An 18942-nucleotide genomic window follows, 5' to 3' on the forward strand; every position below is an offset into this window, starting at 1 on the left:
TTTTTTTTTCCTTTATAGGAAATATATTGGAGCTATCATGTCTGGAAGTGTGTTTGCAACCTAATTTCAACTATTCACTCCGCTCTTTAAATTTTTCTTTTGTGACTTTTCTGAAACCAGTAAGAGAAACTCAGACTATTATGGGCATCTTTCTAAATCACTCCAACTTTCAAAACGTCACCAGGATTTGCCAAGGCATCACAAGTGAATTGAAAATGTGCTCCTCATGTTTAGCTTGTGAGTCCAAAAAAAGTCTGGATTTTATTTCTCAGGAACAAACATCAAAAGGTAAATGTAAAGTGATAATAAAGTTTATCAAGAATAAACTACCTTAGTCTGTTAAAAAAGTAATAATATATTCCAATTTAAAATCCAATGGTATCAAAACCCTCAGCAAGTGTGGCTTTTGATGAGTGATTTGTAGGGCTTTGGGATACTGCTTATTCTTGGTTTACTTTATCAAAAACAAAATATCTACTTTTAAAATACATCATATGCCACCATAATTTATGTACATTTGATGGTTAAAAGAATATTTAGCATGCTCTCTTCAAAGGTATTGAATTTTTAAAAATTAAAAGAGTAAAATCAAACTTGGATTTTCTAAGAAATCATTAAATCTTTGACACATTTGTACCTTCTCCTGCCTAACATGTATCCACTGTATTTGAATTGCCTTTTTACTTGTCTAAATGTCTGCTCAATGTTGGGGACTTTGTCTTTGTTCACCATATTTCTAGATCCTTACATAATGCCTGACATCAGGTGCTCAATATATATTTCTTTAATGAATAAACAAATGAAAGAATAACTATGTATTATGTGTAATGTGTAACTGAATCCTGCATCTATTTTGAGATCAATATATATTATTTAATTAAATCAAATCAACTTGCATGATTGAGAAATTAAATAACTCATTTGTAGTCAGAAAATGTACTAGTGGCCTCAGGCCCAAGCATCAAATTTATTATTTATACCTATTTGGTGAGATTGCTTCCTGTATCGCTCCATATTGGCGTCTTTCCCCATTCTTTCAGAATGGGAATGAGATTTCTTGGCATTGACTTTGGATGAAGTATAAAACCTATCTTTTTCTGGGTTCTTACTCAAGTAGTGCTATAGTTGTTGCAGGGTTCTGGGTCAAATTCACCAGAAAGCAAGTTGGGGAAATACCTTTATGGTGATAGAGACCGAGGAAGTGTTTTAAGGCTTGGTAACTCCAGATGCTATTTCTCTGCCTCCTGGAAATGTAGGACAGTGCTTTGATAAGTTATGTCTGTGTAACATACTACCTTGAAACTCAATGGCTTAAAACAATGGCAATCATTTTATTCTTTTTCTTCCTTCCTTGTGTTCTTTCTTCCCCCCCACCCTGCTCCTCCTCTTCCTCCTCCTCCTTCTCCTTCTCCTTCTTCCTCTCTGGTTGGCTAGGACTTCAGAATGGGCATAATGGGGGCATTTCTGGCTTGGAGCATTATAACCTGTCGCACAAATGTCTATATTTCTTTGAGATTCTATTTCAACCCTACTATTATCTGGTTTCACAATCTTAAAAAAATGTAAGCACTTTAATCATTATTTTTAGTGCAGTGAACTTCTTATTTTGACTTTTTTTTTGTAGAGGAAGGATGGTATTTAGTTTTGAGTGGTGTGTGTTTTCTTACTATGTATTACTATTTTGCAAATAACATTTTCTTAATCTCTTTCTAGTTCTTATCATGAAAGGATCAATGGAAGTGAAGGCAAATGATTTTCGTTCACCTTGTCAACATTTTAACTTCACTGTAGCTCCTATAGCTGATCCCTTGGAAGAATATAACATTACTTGTAATCTAAAAACCCACATGAGAAGGCCAGCCATCACGGAGGAAGATTCACCCAAGGAAAAGTCTATGAACCATACTTGTAGGACTATGGAATACCTGAATAATTGTACACATATCTCCTTGCACCTAGAAATGGATGTCAAAAGTAAGTATTTAAGGAAGTTAGAGGAAAAAGAGAATTGGATACAAAGTTAAATAAAGGCTAACACATTAACTTCATTAAAAGTTAAATATTTGAAAAATTTTGTTGTTGCAATAATATGACTGGAAAGAATGCTAGTCCTTTTATCTGTTCATTCCTGAGGCCTAGCTGGACTCAGAAGCAGAGGAGGCATCTGTGGGTTGTGATTTGAGGGACACTAGAAAGACCTCAGAGTAACTTCGGACATGCCTGTTAGCTGTGCTTGAAGCAATGCTACCACACCTGGGTATTAAAGGGTGAAATTTATTTTTAAATATAATATCCATCATTGTGATGGGCTATTAAAATCATATTTTGAATTGACTTGTATCTTCTCCTAGAGTCGAGAACCAGGACTGAATACAATGGGATTTTTGATATAAAGCCATGGAGATAGGCAGGGTGCAGAGGAGGCACTTTGGGTCACAGGGTAGCTCTGAGGGAACCGTAGGCATCCAAAGGATCAAAATCACATCCATCTTACTTCTAAAGCTTATTAGCTTCCGTGACACCCTCTTCGGAATTACCACAATTGATCCTTTCTACTAAGCGGTGTGCCCCACTTTACCTAGAAAGTCTATTTTGGAAGAGTATTTTATGATATAACCACTTAATACGTGCTACTGTATGCCAACCAATGTGCTAGCATTAGGGACCCAAAAATAGATGAATGTGAAACAATCGAGCATGTGCATCTGGTGTAACAGGTGCAAGGGTAGAGTCAGTTGCTGGGCTTTGTGATCTTCCAGACACATGGAAACCTTTCTTGTTGCCTTAGAATTTTTTTTTTAAGCTTTACTTTTTTTAGAGGTAATTATTTAAACAATATTATAATTTCAAGCAAATACGACCAAATAATATGTATGCATTTTTACAGTAAAATAGAAGGCTTCAAAGGAATTTCTCTTGTGAGTCAGTCTTCAAGGCCCCACGGTCTCTGCAATTAAGGGTTATTTCAAGGTGTGCGTGTGTGTGTCGGGTATGGGAGAGGATCTGAGGAGATCTGAACAGAGAGGTCAATTCCCTCGGGCTCAGGAGTGAGCTGGAAGGTAGACTTTGGAAGGATGGCATAGAGAAGGTGACAGTGATGAAGTCTGGAAGATAAAGTGGGTTGGATTATAAATATTAAGATCATATTTATTTCCATGCATCCATCTAAGTGCTTTTTATGCTTTTTAAAACATAAAGGAAAAAGAAGCATTTCCATAACTATGATTTTCAGAGAATTTTTTGTGTCATGAAAAAAAATCCATACATGCTAGTCAAAGTGAAATAGTAGTTAAAACTTCCTTGGGCCCATAATTCAGAAAGATCACTGTGACACACAAATATATAGTCTTGTATTCTAGAAAAATTATATCCATTTGCCACATATAGAAGTTTTAAAATTTCTTTATATTTTACTCTGCTGGGCAGAGACTAATTTGATCTCCCTTAAAAGCCCTATCCACCAGGGGATGAAAGTAAATTTAGTCCAATCTGGTAAATTTACTCTGGAACAGTAATTTAAATTGTCTCTTCAGATTTTTTTTTCAGATTCCTGTCTGTTCTCCCTTGCTCCTCTCCAAGATGACTGCCGGGATGGGGGGTAGGTGGGCAGCATGGGCTGTGGGGACACACACTCTTCTGCATTTGCACTGGTGCTTGGGTGGGTGTTCTGGCTGCCCTGACCCCAGCTGTGCACATTCTGCTATTGCTATATGAAGTTGGTGAGTGCCTGGTTCTCTTTTCATAGCTTGATCATCAGTGCCCTATGACACCTTGGTCATTGGGCCCACTGTGGCTCTTGCTGGCACTCTAAGTCTTCTATTCCAGTTAACGAACTGCATACTTTTAATTTGCTGAGGCGAGGAATGCAAGTTTGCAGCTGAATAGCATGGGATGATTTTGGGAAGGCTGAGTGCTGCCATCCCAGTCAACTTTTACCTTTTCTGCATTCTGCCTCTTTTCTAAGTAAATGTTGGATGGCTATATAATGTACATCTGCACATGGGGGTGGGTCCCTGTGAAAGGGGTACCCAGATGATGCACCTCACAAGGGCAATAATCCAAGGGTATAAGCAAGTTATATATCTTGCTAACTTTGAGAAAGTGCTATGTCTTGTGTACAAGGAAGAGGGTACACAGGGTGGCTTGGGAAGACAGTAGACAGTTATGTCTTGGACAAGATGAGGTCACCTTCCGTTATGTCACTGATTCCTAGGTCTACTGGCCACTGTATCTTTATGGGAGCAAAGGAGATGGTGCTAAACTATTGCTGGATGGGGACTATCCTTCCCATGTGCCTCACTGTTATTTGAATGAACAAGTTTTTACCTAAGGTTACTGTATGTTTAATTAATGTGTGCACCTGATCTGATCCTTGCAGTGAAAGTCTGTGCAGAAAGGGGTTCTGATTATTCATCTGCATTGGCCTTTTATATGCCTCAGTCCAACCTTTTCTCTTTGTATGTCTTTTTTTCTTTCCTCTCCATCTTCCTTACACTCACTATCTCTTTGTCCATGTGAGGGCATAATTTTTGACTGTGTGGCCCAGGGCCACCGTTGTTATTTACAAATGGCCCTGATTTTGGGACTCAGCTTGTTGTAATCTTAGCTAAGTGATAGCAACCACAAGGAAACTAACACCTACATGACCTGTAAGTGAAATTAATCCTAGAATCTTGGGATCAAAGGGATCCCTGGAAGCTCCCTGGTCAAATTTCTTCATTTAATACACTCACTTAACATATCAGGGAAGAAATCAGGAGGGCAAACGACCCTATAACAGGGATGATTATATACGGAGCTTTTCAGTTAAGGCCAAAATATGTAGTAGAACACAACCACATCACCATATGGCCTCTCTCTGTTGCATCATTTTATTGTATTTTTATAGTATTTTTTTCTTTGCAGATTTCACTTGTTCCATGAAGATCACTTGGTATGTTTTAGTTCTGGTCATTTTTATATTTTTTCTCGCCCTCACTCTCCACAAAATACTTGAAAGCCACAGAAGAATGTGGAAATGGCAGAGTAAGTATTGAGGAATAAATCCATTGCTTGGGACAATCCAGTTAGGATCTTCTCTATAGATGTACATTCTTTTTAAAGTTCAATTTATCATTTATTGAGCCCCTACTGTGTGTAAGTGGCAGTTCTAGGTAACCTGGGGAATATAAATATAAGTGAAACACAGTGTTAGCGTTCAAGGAGGTTCATGTGTTTTTGTCTACTTGGACAAGTGAGTAGCAGGGGAGGCTGGGCAAGGAGCTGAAGGCGGCTGGAGGTTGAGCAGAGGTTTAGTGCAAGTGAAGGGAGAAAGGTAGAAGAATAGGATGGTGATCCAGAATTTCAGAGTGGGAGATCATGAACAGAGTGGCTCTAAGTGATGAGTGGGAGTAGAGGTCAATCTTTAATAGGTGTAAGGGTGTCAGTAGATTTTTGGCAGGGCAGAGCTATAATGTATAATTGGAAATCAGGCAATGGGGGTGATATTAAAAATATTTGTATGACCCAGGCGTCCACCTATCAGGATGGACATTGACTTATGGTCCTAGTGGTGTGTACCCACGCATACACCAACCCTTCTGATGTGTAACCCACGCATGTACTGGCTGAATATCAAACCTGAGGGGGGAGGGTAGAGGGCGAGGGAGAGAGAGAATCTTGAGCAGGCTCCATGCCCAACACAGAGCCCCACACGGGGCTCCATCTCATGACCCTGAGATCATGACCTGAGCCAAAATCAAGAGTCGGACGCTTAACCGACTAAGCCACACAAACGCCCCTGTTGCAGGTATTTCTAAGAGCAGTTTCATATTAAGTCTTGCCATTGATACCTTAGTATATAAGGCTAATATATAATAACATCATCAATATTATGTATTTGTAGAATAGCCATTTTCAGAGCATTTTCACAGGTCTTTTTTTTAAATTAGATTCTCCAAGTACTTAAACAGAGTGTGTACTATTATTTTCACTCATAGATGGAAAAAACCCCTGAGCTGTAGAGAGATTAAGTGGTTTTTCCAAAGTTATACAGCTAACAAAAGGTCGGAGTCAAGACCTAGGGTCTTTCTAGTTTTAAAAATTATATCAGTTTAAATAAAAATGTTATTTGCAAATATTGCACATTTTTGAGTTTCTTCATCCACTTTTCCATATAACTGCATATGAGGAAAGAGAGACAGAAGCCAGTTAGAAAAAACCATCTAGAAGGCAACAGTGGAGAGTGACCATTTTATGAACATCCACCCAAATGACAGGCTTAGTGGCTTTTGAAGGCTTGCCTTACAAATCCAAGCGTGTAAAGTAATGAAACATGTCACACCATTTAGGACATTAAATATTATTAAATATTAAATATACATTAAATATTCTGTATATGTCTATGTATATTCATGTAAGCAATATAATATTCTATACATAAGAGCTGGTGCTTTTCATTAGAGGAGACGGCATGAAAACATTTAGGGTAGTGGAGAAACCACTTGTTTTAGAAAGATCCTGTGTTTGTTCATGGAAAATAACTTAGAGGAAAGCCCTTAATGTCTTGTTACTCCTGGCCCTGTTGTAGATGGCCCATTTTCCTTGGTAATCCTTTGAATCAACATGGGGAATATATATTAAGAATGTGCTTGTTTATCATTTAAATATTTAATTTCTTTTCTTGGAATAGGTCATAAATACAAACCTACCTCTGACCTCTTAAGAGGACAGGATTCCGAGAAACTGCGAACATTGAACGTGCAGGTTATTTCAGGTGAGTTTTGGGACGTGCCAACAGAGCACGGCTTTGAGAATCCCAGTCCCTCACCGTTTCACTATAGACCCAAGATCAAATGATCTGAGCTCATTTAAATTAGCCTTGTATCTGGAAGAAAGGAGCTGTGGGCAAATGAAATCTAGTTTAATATGTCTTATTATCAGGGGACAGTTACGATCAAAAGTAGCTCCTTAAATAATGGAAAGTTTGCCTGATTGGCAAGAAGAAATTCATGTGAGTAGGCAGAGGAGAGAAAGCAATAAGGAAGAAGCCTCAGATTTATTTTTAAATGAGACAAGATACCATTATTCCTCAGAATTGCAAGAAGTAATTGCAGAGTGGCATGGCTTTTTTGCTGGAGCTTTCACTTAGGAAAGGGTGTCATTGTGTAAAAAGAACTTCTAATAGCCCCAATTAAAAAGTCCCCCATCCTCTCCCGAGAAACACAAATGGAAGAAGGGAACCCTAATTAGAGCAGCTAAGAGAGCTGTTGGCACAGACGCTGTGGTTCGATCTCCTAATTGCAAAGCCTCCTTCTGAATTCAAGCTGTCAAGTCATATTAAAAAGGAAGAGAGGGAGATTGGGACGCGGGCAAAGTGCTCTTCTTCATCAGGAAGATGTCATCTCCTGGACTCCGTGCAAACCGCGGCCTGAGGAGTGATGTTTCTACAGCTCCTTGCGTCCAGCTGGTTAGCAGGCTCCTTCAGACTTTGTGAGATGTCAGAGAAGGAGGCTTCAGGTCTGGTGTCTAAACGGTGTTCAAAAATGCAAGGACAGTGAACCAAGCCCGAGGCGCCCCCCACAACTGCATGGTAGCCACATGCAGATCTGCACACGTTTCACTGGGAACTCTGCTCCCGAGGCTTTTCTTATCTATTTAAATTAGCAGGGACTCAGACCCCTAACTTGAGGAAAAATGGGATTGCGTGCACCTGAAGGACTGACTCAGTTTTAAAAAAATGCAGACTTTCTGTTCTCCACGTATTCACCGATGGCTAATAATAAGCAGTAGCGGAGTGATCATTTGATACCTGCTACATGTGGGGAACGTTGATGGAAGTTTTGTGTGGTCAGTGACAGTTTTGTTTGATTAATGGCATTAAAATCAGAAGGTTGTTTCCAATGCCCAAATTCATCTTTATAGGGAGAAAACGGCATTTCCCCTGTTCTCCCCTCTTAGGTGGGCCCCAGGCCTGACATCCATGCACCAGGAATGTCTTAGCCTAGTTCTGCTGAGCTTTTTCAGTGGCCTCGGGAATCCTGGTCCTTGCTCTTTTCAAGACATAATTTTGAGCACTGCGGCTTTGTCTGAGAAAAAGTCGATAGTCCCCCTGTCGACTCATATAATCGGGGGAATCACAAATTTAAAGTACTAGCTAACCACAAGACTAACCTCACAAGTTGTATTTATGAGCCTTTGATTTTCATTCACCATAGGAAACGGTCTCGGCCATTAACCTAGATGCAATTTCCCCCCCTCCTATTATAAGTTGCTCTTTCTGAGAGAGAAATGGGGAGGAAATAATGTCTCCCTTGAGTGCCGTTTTTAAGGCATCTCTTTGTCATGATGGGTTACAGGCCGCGGTGAGAATGTAAGGAGAAAACGCACCAGCATGGTTCTCTGGTGGAGCAGTAACACGAGTAGAAAACACGGTTCAAAGGGAGCAGCGACTACAGTCCCATTCAGCGAAGCAGCTTGCCGTTGTCTCAAGCTGTATGTTCCAGAATGTCCCTCCGGTTGTTCATGTATTACAAAGGAAGTGTTGTTACACACGTACACATGGAGATAGACAGGCTCACACTCTCAAAAGGACGAGAGAGAAATAAAGCGAGATGACCCAGACCCTGGCCCCACGTCCCAGAGCACAGCGAACATGGGCAGAGTAAGGCATCTCCTCCCTGCAGAAAGCCGTGTCGCAAAGAATCAAATCCCAAGCTTTAACAGGCCTCCTGTATTTTCTTCCTTGCTTTGAGAAGCGTGCTGGCTTCTGTTGCCTGTCTTGGCATGAATCTACTTTACATTTTACTCAGTTGACTGTTATCTTCACACAGGTGATGATTCTCTTATTCAGCTTTGGATCCTTGTCCCCAGCATAATTTTTGGCATGTAGTTTGTGCACAATAAAAGCTTGTTAAATCACACAAAGCCTAAGGGGAAATGAGGATAGAATCAAAAAGAGCAGATGAGGAAGGAATTTATCTTGGGGTTTGGGAAAGATGAAAACAAAGAGCCAGAGAGTGATCGGAGGGAACATAATTTGACTTCGGTAAAGAATATATAACTCTATAGAGTTGCCAAGGACGTCAGAGAATCATGGAATACACTGACCATCTTGAAGAAGAGATTTGGAGAACTATGCAAAAGTCACTTTGAAATGCATCCCTGGAAACAGTGTTTAAAGGGTTGGTCATGTTGGGAGACCAAAGTCAGGGGCAGGAGCAGTGGGCTAGGACCCCAATCACTGGACACAAACAATAGCGATCAACTTGACTGGCTTGGCCGAAAGGAAACCTATTGGAAAACCGGTAGGTAACCCATAGAAACACCAGGAATGTTAAGCATTCAGAAGTTGGAAAATGAACAGGAGTTAAAGGAGGCCAGGCAGCCAAGAGTACAGCCAAAGTCACCATGGGAATGGTCTGGTGGTGTCACCACCACTCGACATTCCTCTGAGCTTCCAGAGCTACACCCTTTGACCATCCAGCTTTGCATCACTGTCCAAGATGGCGAGCCCCAAGGAAGGGTATCTGGCTGACTGAGGGCAGGCCACAGATTGGTACTCTGGGTGCCAGGAAGCAGGGAGAGGGAATTTCTACCCCTCTGGCTTCCTGCATCTTTGAGAGCACCCCAGAGATGGCCTCATGTTGGAGAGCCAATAACTAAATATCTAGGACACCAAGTATCCAGGATTAGAGCTTCCATGGACTCCTGCTGCATGGGTCAGTGAAGGGGCTCCTTTCATCTCTCCCCTCTATGTCCACTGAACATGGTGAAATCTTGAAAACTTGAAATTCTTTACCTTCAACTACTCAACCAAAATCTGTTGAACCCCGACTCAGGATCAGGCATTATGCTAAGCGTTGATAAGACAGTGGCCTGGACCAGCGCCGTCTCTGCTTTCACGGAGCTGATGTCCCAGTTAAGGAGATTCTCACCCCGCTCCCCACCCCCATTGCCTTAGAAGAAGGGAAACCTAATTAAACTATACACATTCATTAAGCGACTTTCATAGACAACATTTTATCTCATTTCACAAGAATCTCGCTTTTTTCCTGATGCGAAAACCTGGAACTAAGAGAGTTTAAGTAATTGACCCACAGCCCGTTCCTGGCCGAGTTGGGTTCAAACTCAGTTCTGTCTGGCGGGCTTTTCTGGCACAGAGCTTACGGGCTCTGGTGAACTGGGGAATTTCGTCGTGCTGGCTCAAGCCACAGATCAAAACGCACCTTGTTCTTTTACAGTTCACACTGGAAACCGAGATGAAACCTTTTCTGTCTGCTGTAGAAGCTTGTGTGTGACAGTGTGAGTCACCCTCAGAGTGACATTTAGCATTAGTGAAATATTTTTTTGCAGCTAATGTGGGTAGGTTCTTAGGGACCGTGACGCAAAGAAAATGGATTTTTATTGCGAAAGAGAATTACTAAATGCCAAAAGGAAGTGGATGACCCAGTAATTTGTATTACCCCAAAATATAACTAATGGCAATGTAAAATTATAATTTGCAACATGTTTATGGCCAGCATAATAAAGACTAAGCCGGTTTCAATTTTCAGCAGGAGAGAAAATAAATTGCTCGTGCCAGATGTCCCACAACCAGGCAAAATAACATGGAAATTTAATTTTTACTTGCTTAACTATAATATTTATGACTCCGAGAGTACAGATTTGGGTTCATAAAACAGTAAAGGTTGGAGCCATCTGCTTGATTACAGAACAGAGCAGAATGCAGAGGGTGACTTTTTTTTTTTTAAAGATTTTTAATTTATTTATTTGACAGAGAGAAAGAGACAGCGAGAGAGGGAACACAAGCAGAGGGAGAGGGAGAGGGAGAAGCAGGCTTCCCGCTGAGCCGGGAGCTGGATGCGGGGCTTGATCCCAGGACCCCGGTATCATGACCTGAGCCGAAGGCAGAGGCTTAACGACTGAGACACCCAGGAGCCCCTGCAGAGGGTGATTCTTGATGCAGGAAGAATTTCTTAAGTGTGAAGAAGAATCTATAGGCAGAATAGGATGATTTATTCTAACTCATCCACTGAATGCCTTTACGTGATAGCCTTTTGTGCTAGGTCTGGAAGACCTGATGATAAAACATATACAGATCAACATCTTCTCCAATCTTTGTGCAGATTCTCCCCACATGGAACATCCTGCCTCCCTTACCCCTCCCTGCAGACCTGCCCTCCTCCCACCCTGCCTTTGTCTAGTTCACCCCAAGCCTTGCTTCTGATCTTAGCTTGACTGACCCTTCCTCAGGGAAGTCATATTGGACCTCCTAGACTAGGTCAATTCCCCTTCTCACACATCCTCATAACACCACACAGCTCTCTCTGTGCCAATGTCACTACTGTTATATATTATATATGTGTGTTATTATTGGATTGACATAGCTCCCATGAGCCACTGAGCCCCTGGAGATCAGGGACTCTGCCTGATAATATTCATCACTGCGTCCCCAGCTCATAGCACAGTGTAGATGAGGGCACAGAGTACGTACCTAATAAATATTTGTGAAGTAAATACAACTCTACATGGACTATGCAGAAAGAATGCCTGCTGCTGTCTTACAAAGACCCTTCAAAACCGTTCCCCCCCCTAAATTATAACTTTTAAACTCTTCATCAGCTTCATTCCTTGGAGTGCTAAGGATAGCCGCAGTGTGAATGAGCTGGGAGCTGAGACAACGGCTCAGAATACTGGCAGCTGTCTGTTCTCTTTAGTTGTTAATTCTAGGTAATTTTGCAGTCATGTACTTTCCCACCCTCATCTGATTTTCACACTGGCCAGATTTGGAACAGCTGAATGGTTTTAGGATCACTGTTAACGATAACAGATGGAGCTCTGAACGTAGTAGAAAGTTGGCTCCTTGAATAATGGAAATCTATTTTAAGCTACCATAATTGGTTCTATTAGCCCTAAAAAGCCACTAGCTATCTTGGGCTTGCACAAAAGGGCCCAGGTTTTTATGTGATGCAAAGGTCAGAATGATGCATAGCAATGTTGAAGTTCTGCATTCCTAGGACAATAAGAAGAAATAGGGTCTACGGCCATCCCACCCTGAACGTGATCAATCTCGTCTGGTCTCGGAAGCTAAGCAGGGTCGGGCCTGGTTAGTACTTGGATGGGAGAAGAAATAGGACTGGAAGGGTTTTTTGGAGGCAGATTAGAGAACTGAGTAAGAATCACCAAACCATTTGAAAACATCCGCATCCACCTTGACTGCAGTAATCTGTGAAGATTAACGCGAATTCCTTCATTTCTGGAGAGGCTCTTATAAGGAGAGCAAGTACTTTGTGGGCAACAGTGTAGACATTTATTGCTATCGTCACCGCAGAATCATGGCTGAATCTCCCAAAGTACAGGGAAGGGAAGGAAGCGCTGAGGTCCCCATTTCCAAGGTCAGCCATCCATAGCCCACCCCTGCTGAGCGCATATTTGGGTCCTACCCAATTTCTAGCTGACCCCTCAAGTGGGCTTAAAAAGGCGCTTGGAAAAATACTCTGTTTTGCACTTGGTAGTGCGGAAAGTACATCAAAATACACCTTAATTACCTCATTTACCCTTACCTTTAGTTTCTTCCTTATAGCTTCAAGGCAGTTACACGGGCTTTGCTGAAGTCATGAGGAAGTTCAGGCATCAGTACACACTGCTGAACCTTTAAAGAGAAGGCGCGGGGCGAGGCCAGGGCCCTGCCAGGGGGGCTGCCTGGCTGCTCCACCCGCAAGGCAACACAGGGGCCTCACATTGGTGAATATACCTGGTCCGAAGCCTTCCTTCCGGCCTGCGGGCTCAGCCTCCTGCAATGGCGGCCCACCAAAAAAGATCCACTGTGTGATCCAGCTCACAAAACAGGTTTATAAGAGCAGAAGGCAATACAGTTGAGAGAAAATATGGGCCAAAACACTTCTGACAACTAACATGTGTGCCCTCTCTGCTTAGACAAAACCATGTGGGAAGTTGAATCACCGCCAAGGCTTGTTTGGGAGGTCTTAAAGGTAGAGTCCTTTGCCAACACAGCTTGAAAGGCCTTCCTCCTCATTTTAGGGGTAGCCTGATTGGCTCATTTAACACAGCACTTTTCACACTTAATAGGCTTTGGCCTGGGAATGATTTCTGAAGATAACTTTGCACGTTTCTGTTGTGATTATGAGTTGATTTTATAGACCAACTCTCAGAGGACAATCTTATTTTTCTTATCCCCAACTTCCTACGTGGCACCCCAGAGTTGACTTCTTGCCCTGCTTGTACCCACACATTTTTATTAAGGAAAATGAGGCACAAAGAAGTTAGATGGCATTCTTTCAGTCATTCAACACATATTTTTACCTATCATGTGTCATGCTCCAAGGTTGGTTCTGGGGAATATAGTGCATAAAATACAGTCTTTGTGGGGCGCCTGGGTGGCTCAGTCGGTTAAGCATCTGCCTCTGGCTCAGGTCACGATCCCAGGGTCCTGGGATCGAGCCCCGCATCGGGCTTCCTGCTCCGCGGGAAGCGTGCTTCTCCCTCTCACACTTCTCCTGCTTGTGTTTCCTCTCTTGCTGTGTCTCTCTCTGTCAAATAAATAAATAAAATCTTAAAAAAAAAACAAAACAAAACACAGTCTTTGTACACAAGGAGACAGACAAATAAGCAATTACAACAAAATTGGGTAAACTCACTATTGGGATTATATATAGTATGGGTATCTAGCCCTGTTTACCGCTCCTTGTTCTGTTTTTGTTTCTAGCTATTTTGACTTTCCAATTTCATAACCAAGTAGAGCTGAGCAAGTAGTTTTGGAAATACAAATATAAAAAATTGATGGGGCAAATTCTCTAAACAGCCAAGAGATCCTGGCCAGGATGAGGAGGTTTTAGATGTACCTTCGCTGTGGGAGATGCACCTTGTCTTTGACATGAAAATCATCAGGAACAAAGTGAAGAAAACATCTTGCAAGTTTCCATGACTCAGTGGGAATCAAGAATTACTTTGGAAGGATGAATTGAGGTTAGATGCCAGATGTCATAGATATAAAACACTTCTGAAAAATGATAGAGATCTAGAAAAAAAAAAAAAGAAGAAGAAGAAAAAGAAAAAGAAATATCAGAGGGCGACCTGGACGATGTCATGGGCATTGTGACAGGGGTTTATTCAAGAACATACGGCATGGAGTTTTATTTTTAAACAAAGTTTCTACTGCTGGAAATTCATTTTGTTCTCTAGATTCAGCCAGGTCAAAACTCATCCTGAGGTTCTTTTTAATTTTTTAGGCTCTTCTGAGGTTCTTGAAAAAAAGTCAAAGAAATGTTTGGTTCAGACCTTTGACAAATTCATGAATAGACTTCTGTGAAGTTTTAAAATATTCCTGGCTGCTTCTGCTGCCTTAACTAGTGTTGGTGAATTAATATTATTTGAAAGAAATTCTATTTCCCAGTGTAAAACTAGAAAAATATCCCACCCATCTTAGCTATTCTGAAGAAGGCATTAAAATGACATATATCCTACCTTTTTATCAAATTTTCAGAAGTTTTCCTATTAGTATATAAGTTACATGTCCTTGGAAACTAGGAGAAACAGAATATAATGCACCACTAGAGAGTTATTTTGGACTAACCATCACTTTGACAGATAATAGCTTTCTGTAGTAAATTATGGTTATACCATATTATACAACATCAGCAAACCAAATGAATAAGCAAATGATGAGCAGTTTAGCTTTCTAAGCAAAAGAGCTCTGTTAATTTTCTTTGGTAATTATTTAATTTCATGAAAAGGTTCTTTTGGTATTTTAACTTTAAAAAAACTGTCTCCAAATCTCAAATTCTGGACATGATAAGATACTTTGTCAAAGATTGTCTAAGCAATTATCTGCCTGGTAAGTTCATTCTGAAGGCTTAATGTGCATCAGAATCAACTTGGATGTCTGTAAAATCTCAGGCTCCTGGACCATTTTGAAGGGAGATTATAATTCAGTAGATTTGGGACAGGGTTCTAGAACCTGCATTTTAAATTCAGCTTCTTATGGTTTGCAGGCCAAGGGTCCGTTGATCACTTTGTTTTCTATTGTTGTGTGACAAATTACCACAAATTTAGTGGCTTAAAACAACACACCTTTGTTATTTCAGTTTCTGTGGGTCAGAAATCTGGGCATAGCTTTGCTGGATCTCAGGGTCTCACAAGGATAAAATCAAGATGCAAGCTGGCCTATGTTCTTATATGGAGGCTCTACTCCTAAGCTCATTCAGGTTGTTGGCAGAATTAATTTCTTTGAGGTTGTATACTAAGGTCCCTGGGTTCTCACCGCCTGTCTGCCAGAAACTGCCTCAGGACCTAGAGGCCACCTGCAGACTCCTGCTACGTGGCCTTTCTAGAGACAGTTCACAGCTTGGCAATTTGCTTCTTGAAGTCCCACAAGAGATCCTCACTAACTTCCGGGAGGGCCCAGTCTTTTTTGTAAAGGCTTTTACCTCATTAGGTCAGGCACACCCAGAGTGGTCTCTCTTTTCAATAACTCAATACACCTGCAAAAATCTCATCTTTGCCATATAATGTAATCCAATCACAGGAGGGAAATTCCATTCATGGTCCTGCTCATGCTCAAGGGATGGGGATTACAAGGGGCATTCCACCAGGGGGTGAGAAGCTGGGGGGCTGTCTTAGAGTTCTGCCTACCACACCCACCCTCTGAGAAGCACAGATTTAGAAAGACGAAATCCCAGCTTCCTAGGAACTTTCAGTGTGAGACAATAGGGATGAGGGAACTAGCCCCGTAGATGCGGTTTGTACTTAGTGACAATAAGGTAAAAATAAAGGATGCTAAGGGGAGGCAGTGCAATGGGTCTGTGAGGAGGAGAGCAAGGAGATGAGAGCTTTGTGTCCAGGTAAAAACTGGTCTCATTTTCTCACCTTTGTCCTAACCAGTCAGGAAAGCTTTGTCACTTACCGTTTAGAAGGCCAAATTCTCTGTAAGAAGAAATTCTAGCTTTGGTGGTTATTTTAGCATTTCCATAGAAATGGAAGGGTCTTCAATGTCTGTGGAAATGGTCCCCAAAAGGCATCTATTCCTGCTCCTTAAAGAGCACTTGCTACTTTTTAACATCTCTAATTAAGATCGATAATTTTCTGGAAAAATTGACAAAACCTGATACCAGAAGAAATAGAAAATCTAAACAGAACAATTATCATAGAAGAAATAGAAAATTTGTCAGTTATCCCTGAAAAGGTAACAGAAAGAACAGTTCACAGGGGAATTTTTACCAGTCTCTAAAACATTGATATTTCCAGTTGTATTTAAACTGTTATTGACCATAGAAAAGAAGGAAAGAAGGATGTTTCCTAATTCTATTGTGAAATAAACATTAATAACATATAAAGCTAAGAAAGATTGTGTCTAAAATGAAATCATTGAGCAATCTTACTCATGTATATCTATGCAAAAATTCTGATTAAATATTAGCAAAAGAATCCACTAGTATCACAGTATAAAAATATATATGTATATATACATACATATACACACTCCTACTATGACCAAGAGGAGCTTATTCCAAGAATATAGGAACAGTTCTCCATTAGGAGATATCTATTAATGTCACTCATATTAATAGATCAAAGGGAAAATTTGGTTATCTCTCTACATCCTAAAAATGCACTTGATAAACTATAATTCCCATTCTTCATAAAACTCCTAATAAAAATAAGATAAATAGGAACTTCCTTAACATGATAACATATATCTGTCTCAAACAAAACCCCAGAATCATACTTACTAGGGAGACACTAAAAGCATGTCTGTAAAGCCAGGAATTTTCAAGGATGTTCACTGTTGCCACTTTACCTACCATTGTCCTGAAAGTACTGGTCAACACAATTAGGTAAGAGACAAAGATATCTGGTTGACAAATTGGAAAGGGAGGGGCGCCTGGGTGGCCCAGTCGTTAAGCGTCTGCCTTTGGCTCAGGTCATGATCCCAGGGTCCTGGGATCGAGGCCAGCATCAGGCTCCCTGCTCGGCAGGAAGCCTGCTTCTCCCTCTCCCTCTCCCACTCTTTAAAAAAATAAATAAATAAATTGGAAAGGGAAAATGATCACTTTGTGTACCTGGAAAATTTAAGAAAATGCTCTAAAAAATTCTTTAAAAATAAAATTCAGTAAGAGACAAGGTATGAAATTAAGACAAAAAATCAATAGCATTCATATCTTTATATATTTTTTTAAGATTTTATTTATTTATTTGACAGAGAGAGAGAGACTGCTAGAAAGGGAACACAAGCAGGGGGAGTGGGAGAGGGAGAAGCAGGCTTCCTGCGGAGCAGGGAGCCCGATGCGGGGCTCCATCCCAGGACCCTGGGACCATGACCCGAGCCAAAGGCAGATGCTTAACGGACTGAGCCACCCAGGTGCCCCAGCATTCATATCTTTTTTTTTTTAAATAATTTAAAAATATTTTATTTGAGGGTTTTAATAATTTCAATATTTAATATTTTCCTTAATATTTATTCTTTTTCTTATAATAGTTAAATGCAAAGAGAATATAGTGATCTTTTTTTATTAACATATACTGTATTATTTGTTTCAGGGGTACAGGTCTGTGATTCATCAGTCTTACACAATTCACAGCGCTCACCATAGTACATATCCTCCCCAATGTCCATCACCCAGCCACCCCATCCCTCCCACCCCCCTCCACTCCAGCAATCCTCAGTTTGTTTCCTGAGATAAGAGTCTCTTAACCCCAGCATTCATATCTTTAAATAACAACCAGTTAGAAGATACTGCTGCATTTAAAATAACCATAAAAAGATAAAATAACTAGGAATAAAATTAATATAAAGAACTACACAAGATCTTTCTGAAGAAAACTTCAGAAAAATTCTCCTGAGAGTCATAAAAATGACTTGAACAACAATGAAATGGTATATCATGTTCTTGAATAGAAAGATGAATATATAAAGTTATGAGTTCTTCCTAAATCATGAACAAGGTCATTTTAATATCCTGATGAAAAATAAGCTGTCACTAATAGCCAGAAAAAATTGACATAGAAGAAGAAAGAGGAGAGGTATCCGTTCCACCATGGTACTGGTACTTAAGTAGATGAAAATATCTAATGAGGGGCACCTGGGTGGTGCAGGCAGTTAAGCGTCTAACTCTTGATTTTGGCTCAGGTCGTGAAAATTAGAAAGTTTAGGACTTGAGTAAATGATGAGAGAGGCATATCTAATCAGTAGGAAAGAGAAGGATTATTGAATGAATGGTATTGGGACAACTGAATAATCATCTAGGAAAGAAGATTACCTTAATCCAGAGTTCACACTAATACTAAGGTAAATTTCAAATGAGTCAATAATTTTAATGTAAACATGAAAGCATAAAAGTAATAGAAGAAACAACGGTAGAATTAATTTATAACCACAAAGTAGGGCTTTCTATCCATGACACAAATTTCAGTTAAAAGGCTGATAAACTTGACTACATGAAAAAGAATGTACACAGTAAAAACCATTAGGGAAAAGTTGTTTGCAATTCATCACATATGATAAGCAACATTTCCTAGTAAATAAGGAAGTTCTAATAATTGATGGAGAGAAGACCATAACCCAGTAGACAAATGGGTAAAGGATATAAATGGACTGTTTATAGAAATGGAAATACAAATGGCTCTTAAACATATGAAAGTTTGTTTAGTCTCATTCACAATAAATTCTCCCAAAAGAAATTTTTCTTTTGATGTCTACTATGTTCCAATAATATTGGCCTTCTGGGTATAGGAGACACAGCAATGAGCCAAACAGAGATCTCTGGTCTCACTGAGCTTACGTTCAGGTGGAAATGCAAATTAAGGCTACACTGAAGTGCCATTTTCATCTACCAGACTGGTAAAAATCCAGAAGTTTGCCATCACACTCTGTAGCAAGGGGCGATAGGCCCTCTGCACTCTCATGCTTTGCTAAGGTAAACAGGGAGGCTAAAGTGGTACAACTTC

The 18942-nt window shown here is 40.4% G+C and overlaps 1 protein-coding gene across 2 annotated transcripts in view; it reads left to right on the forward strand.

Annotated features, from left to right (window-relative positions):
* TMEM156 (transmembrane protein 156) overlaps positions 1-18942 on the forward strand; it is a 48083-nt gene that overhangs the window by 24586 nt on the left and 4555 nt on the right. The window contains exons 2-5 of one of the 2 annotated variants that reach the window (XM_035005128.1): positions 19-288; positions 1714-1974; positions 4906-5025; positions 6671-6754. In XM_035005128.1, coding sequence (XP_034861019.1) covers positions 19-288; positions 1714-1974; positions 4906-5025; positions 6671-6754 — 735 coding nt within the window. Of the gene's footprint in view, position 1; positions 289-1713; positions 1975-4905; positions 5026-6670; positions 6755-18942 lie in introns of those variants that run through there. The other variant, XM_035005129.1, reaches the window with a different exon arrangement.

The sequence above is a fragment of the Mirounga leonina genome, unplaced genomic scaffold (assembly GCF_011800145.1).
Source record: "Mirounga leonina isolate KUSES-001 unplaced genomic scaffold, KU_Mleo_1.0 Mir_129, whole genome shotgun sequence".
Taxonomy (NCBI): domain Eukaryota; kingdom Metazoa; phylum Chordata; class Mammalia; order Carnivora; family Phocidae; genus Mirounga; species Mirounga leonina.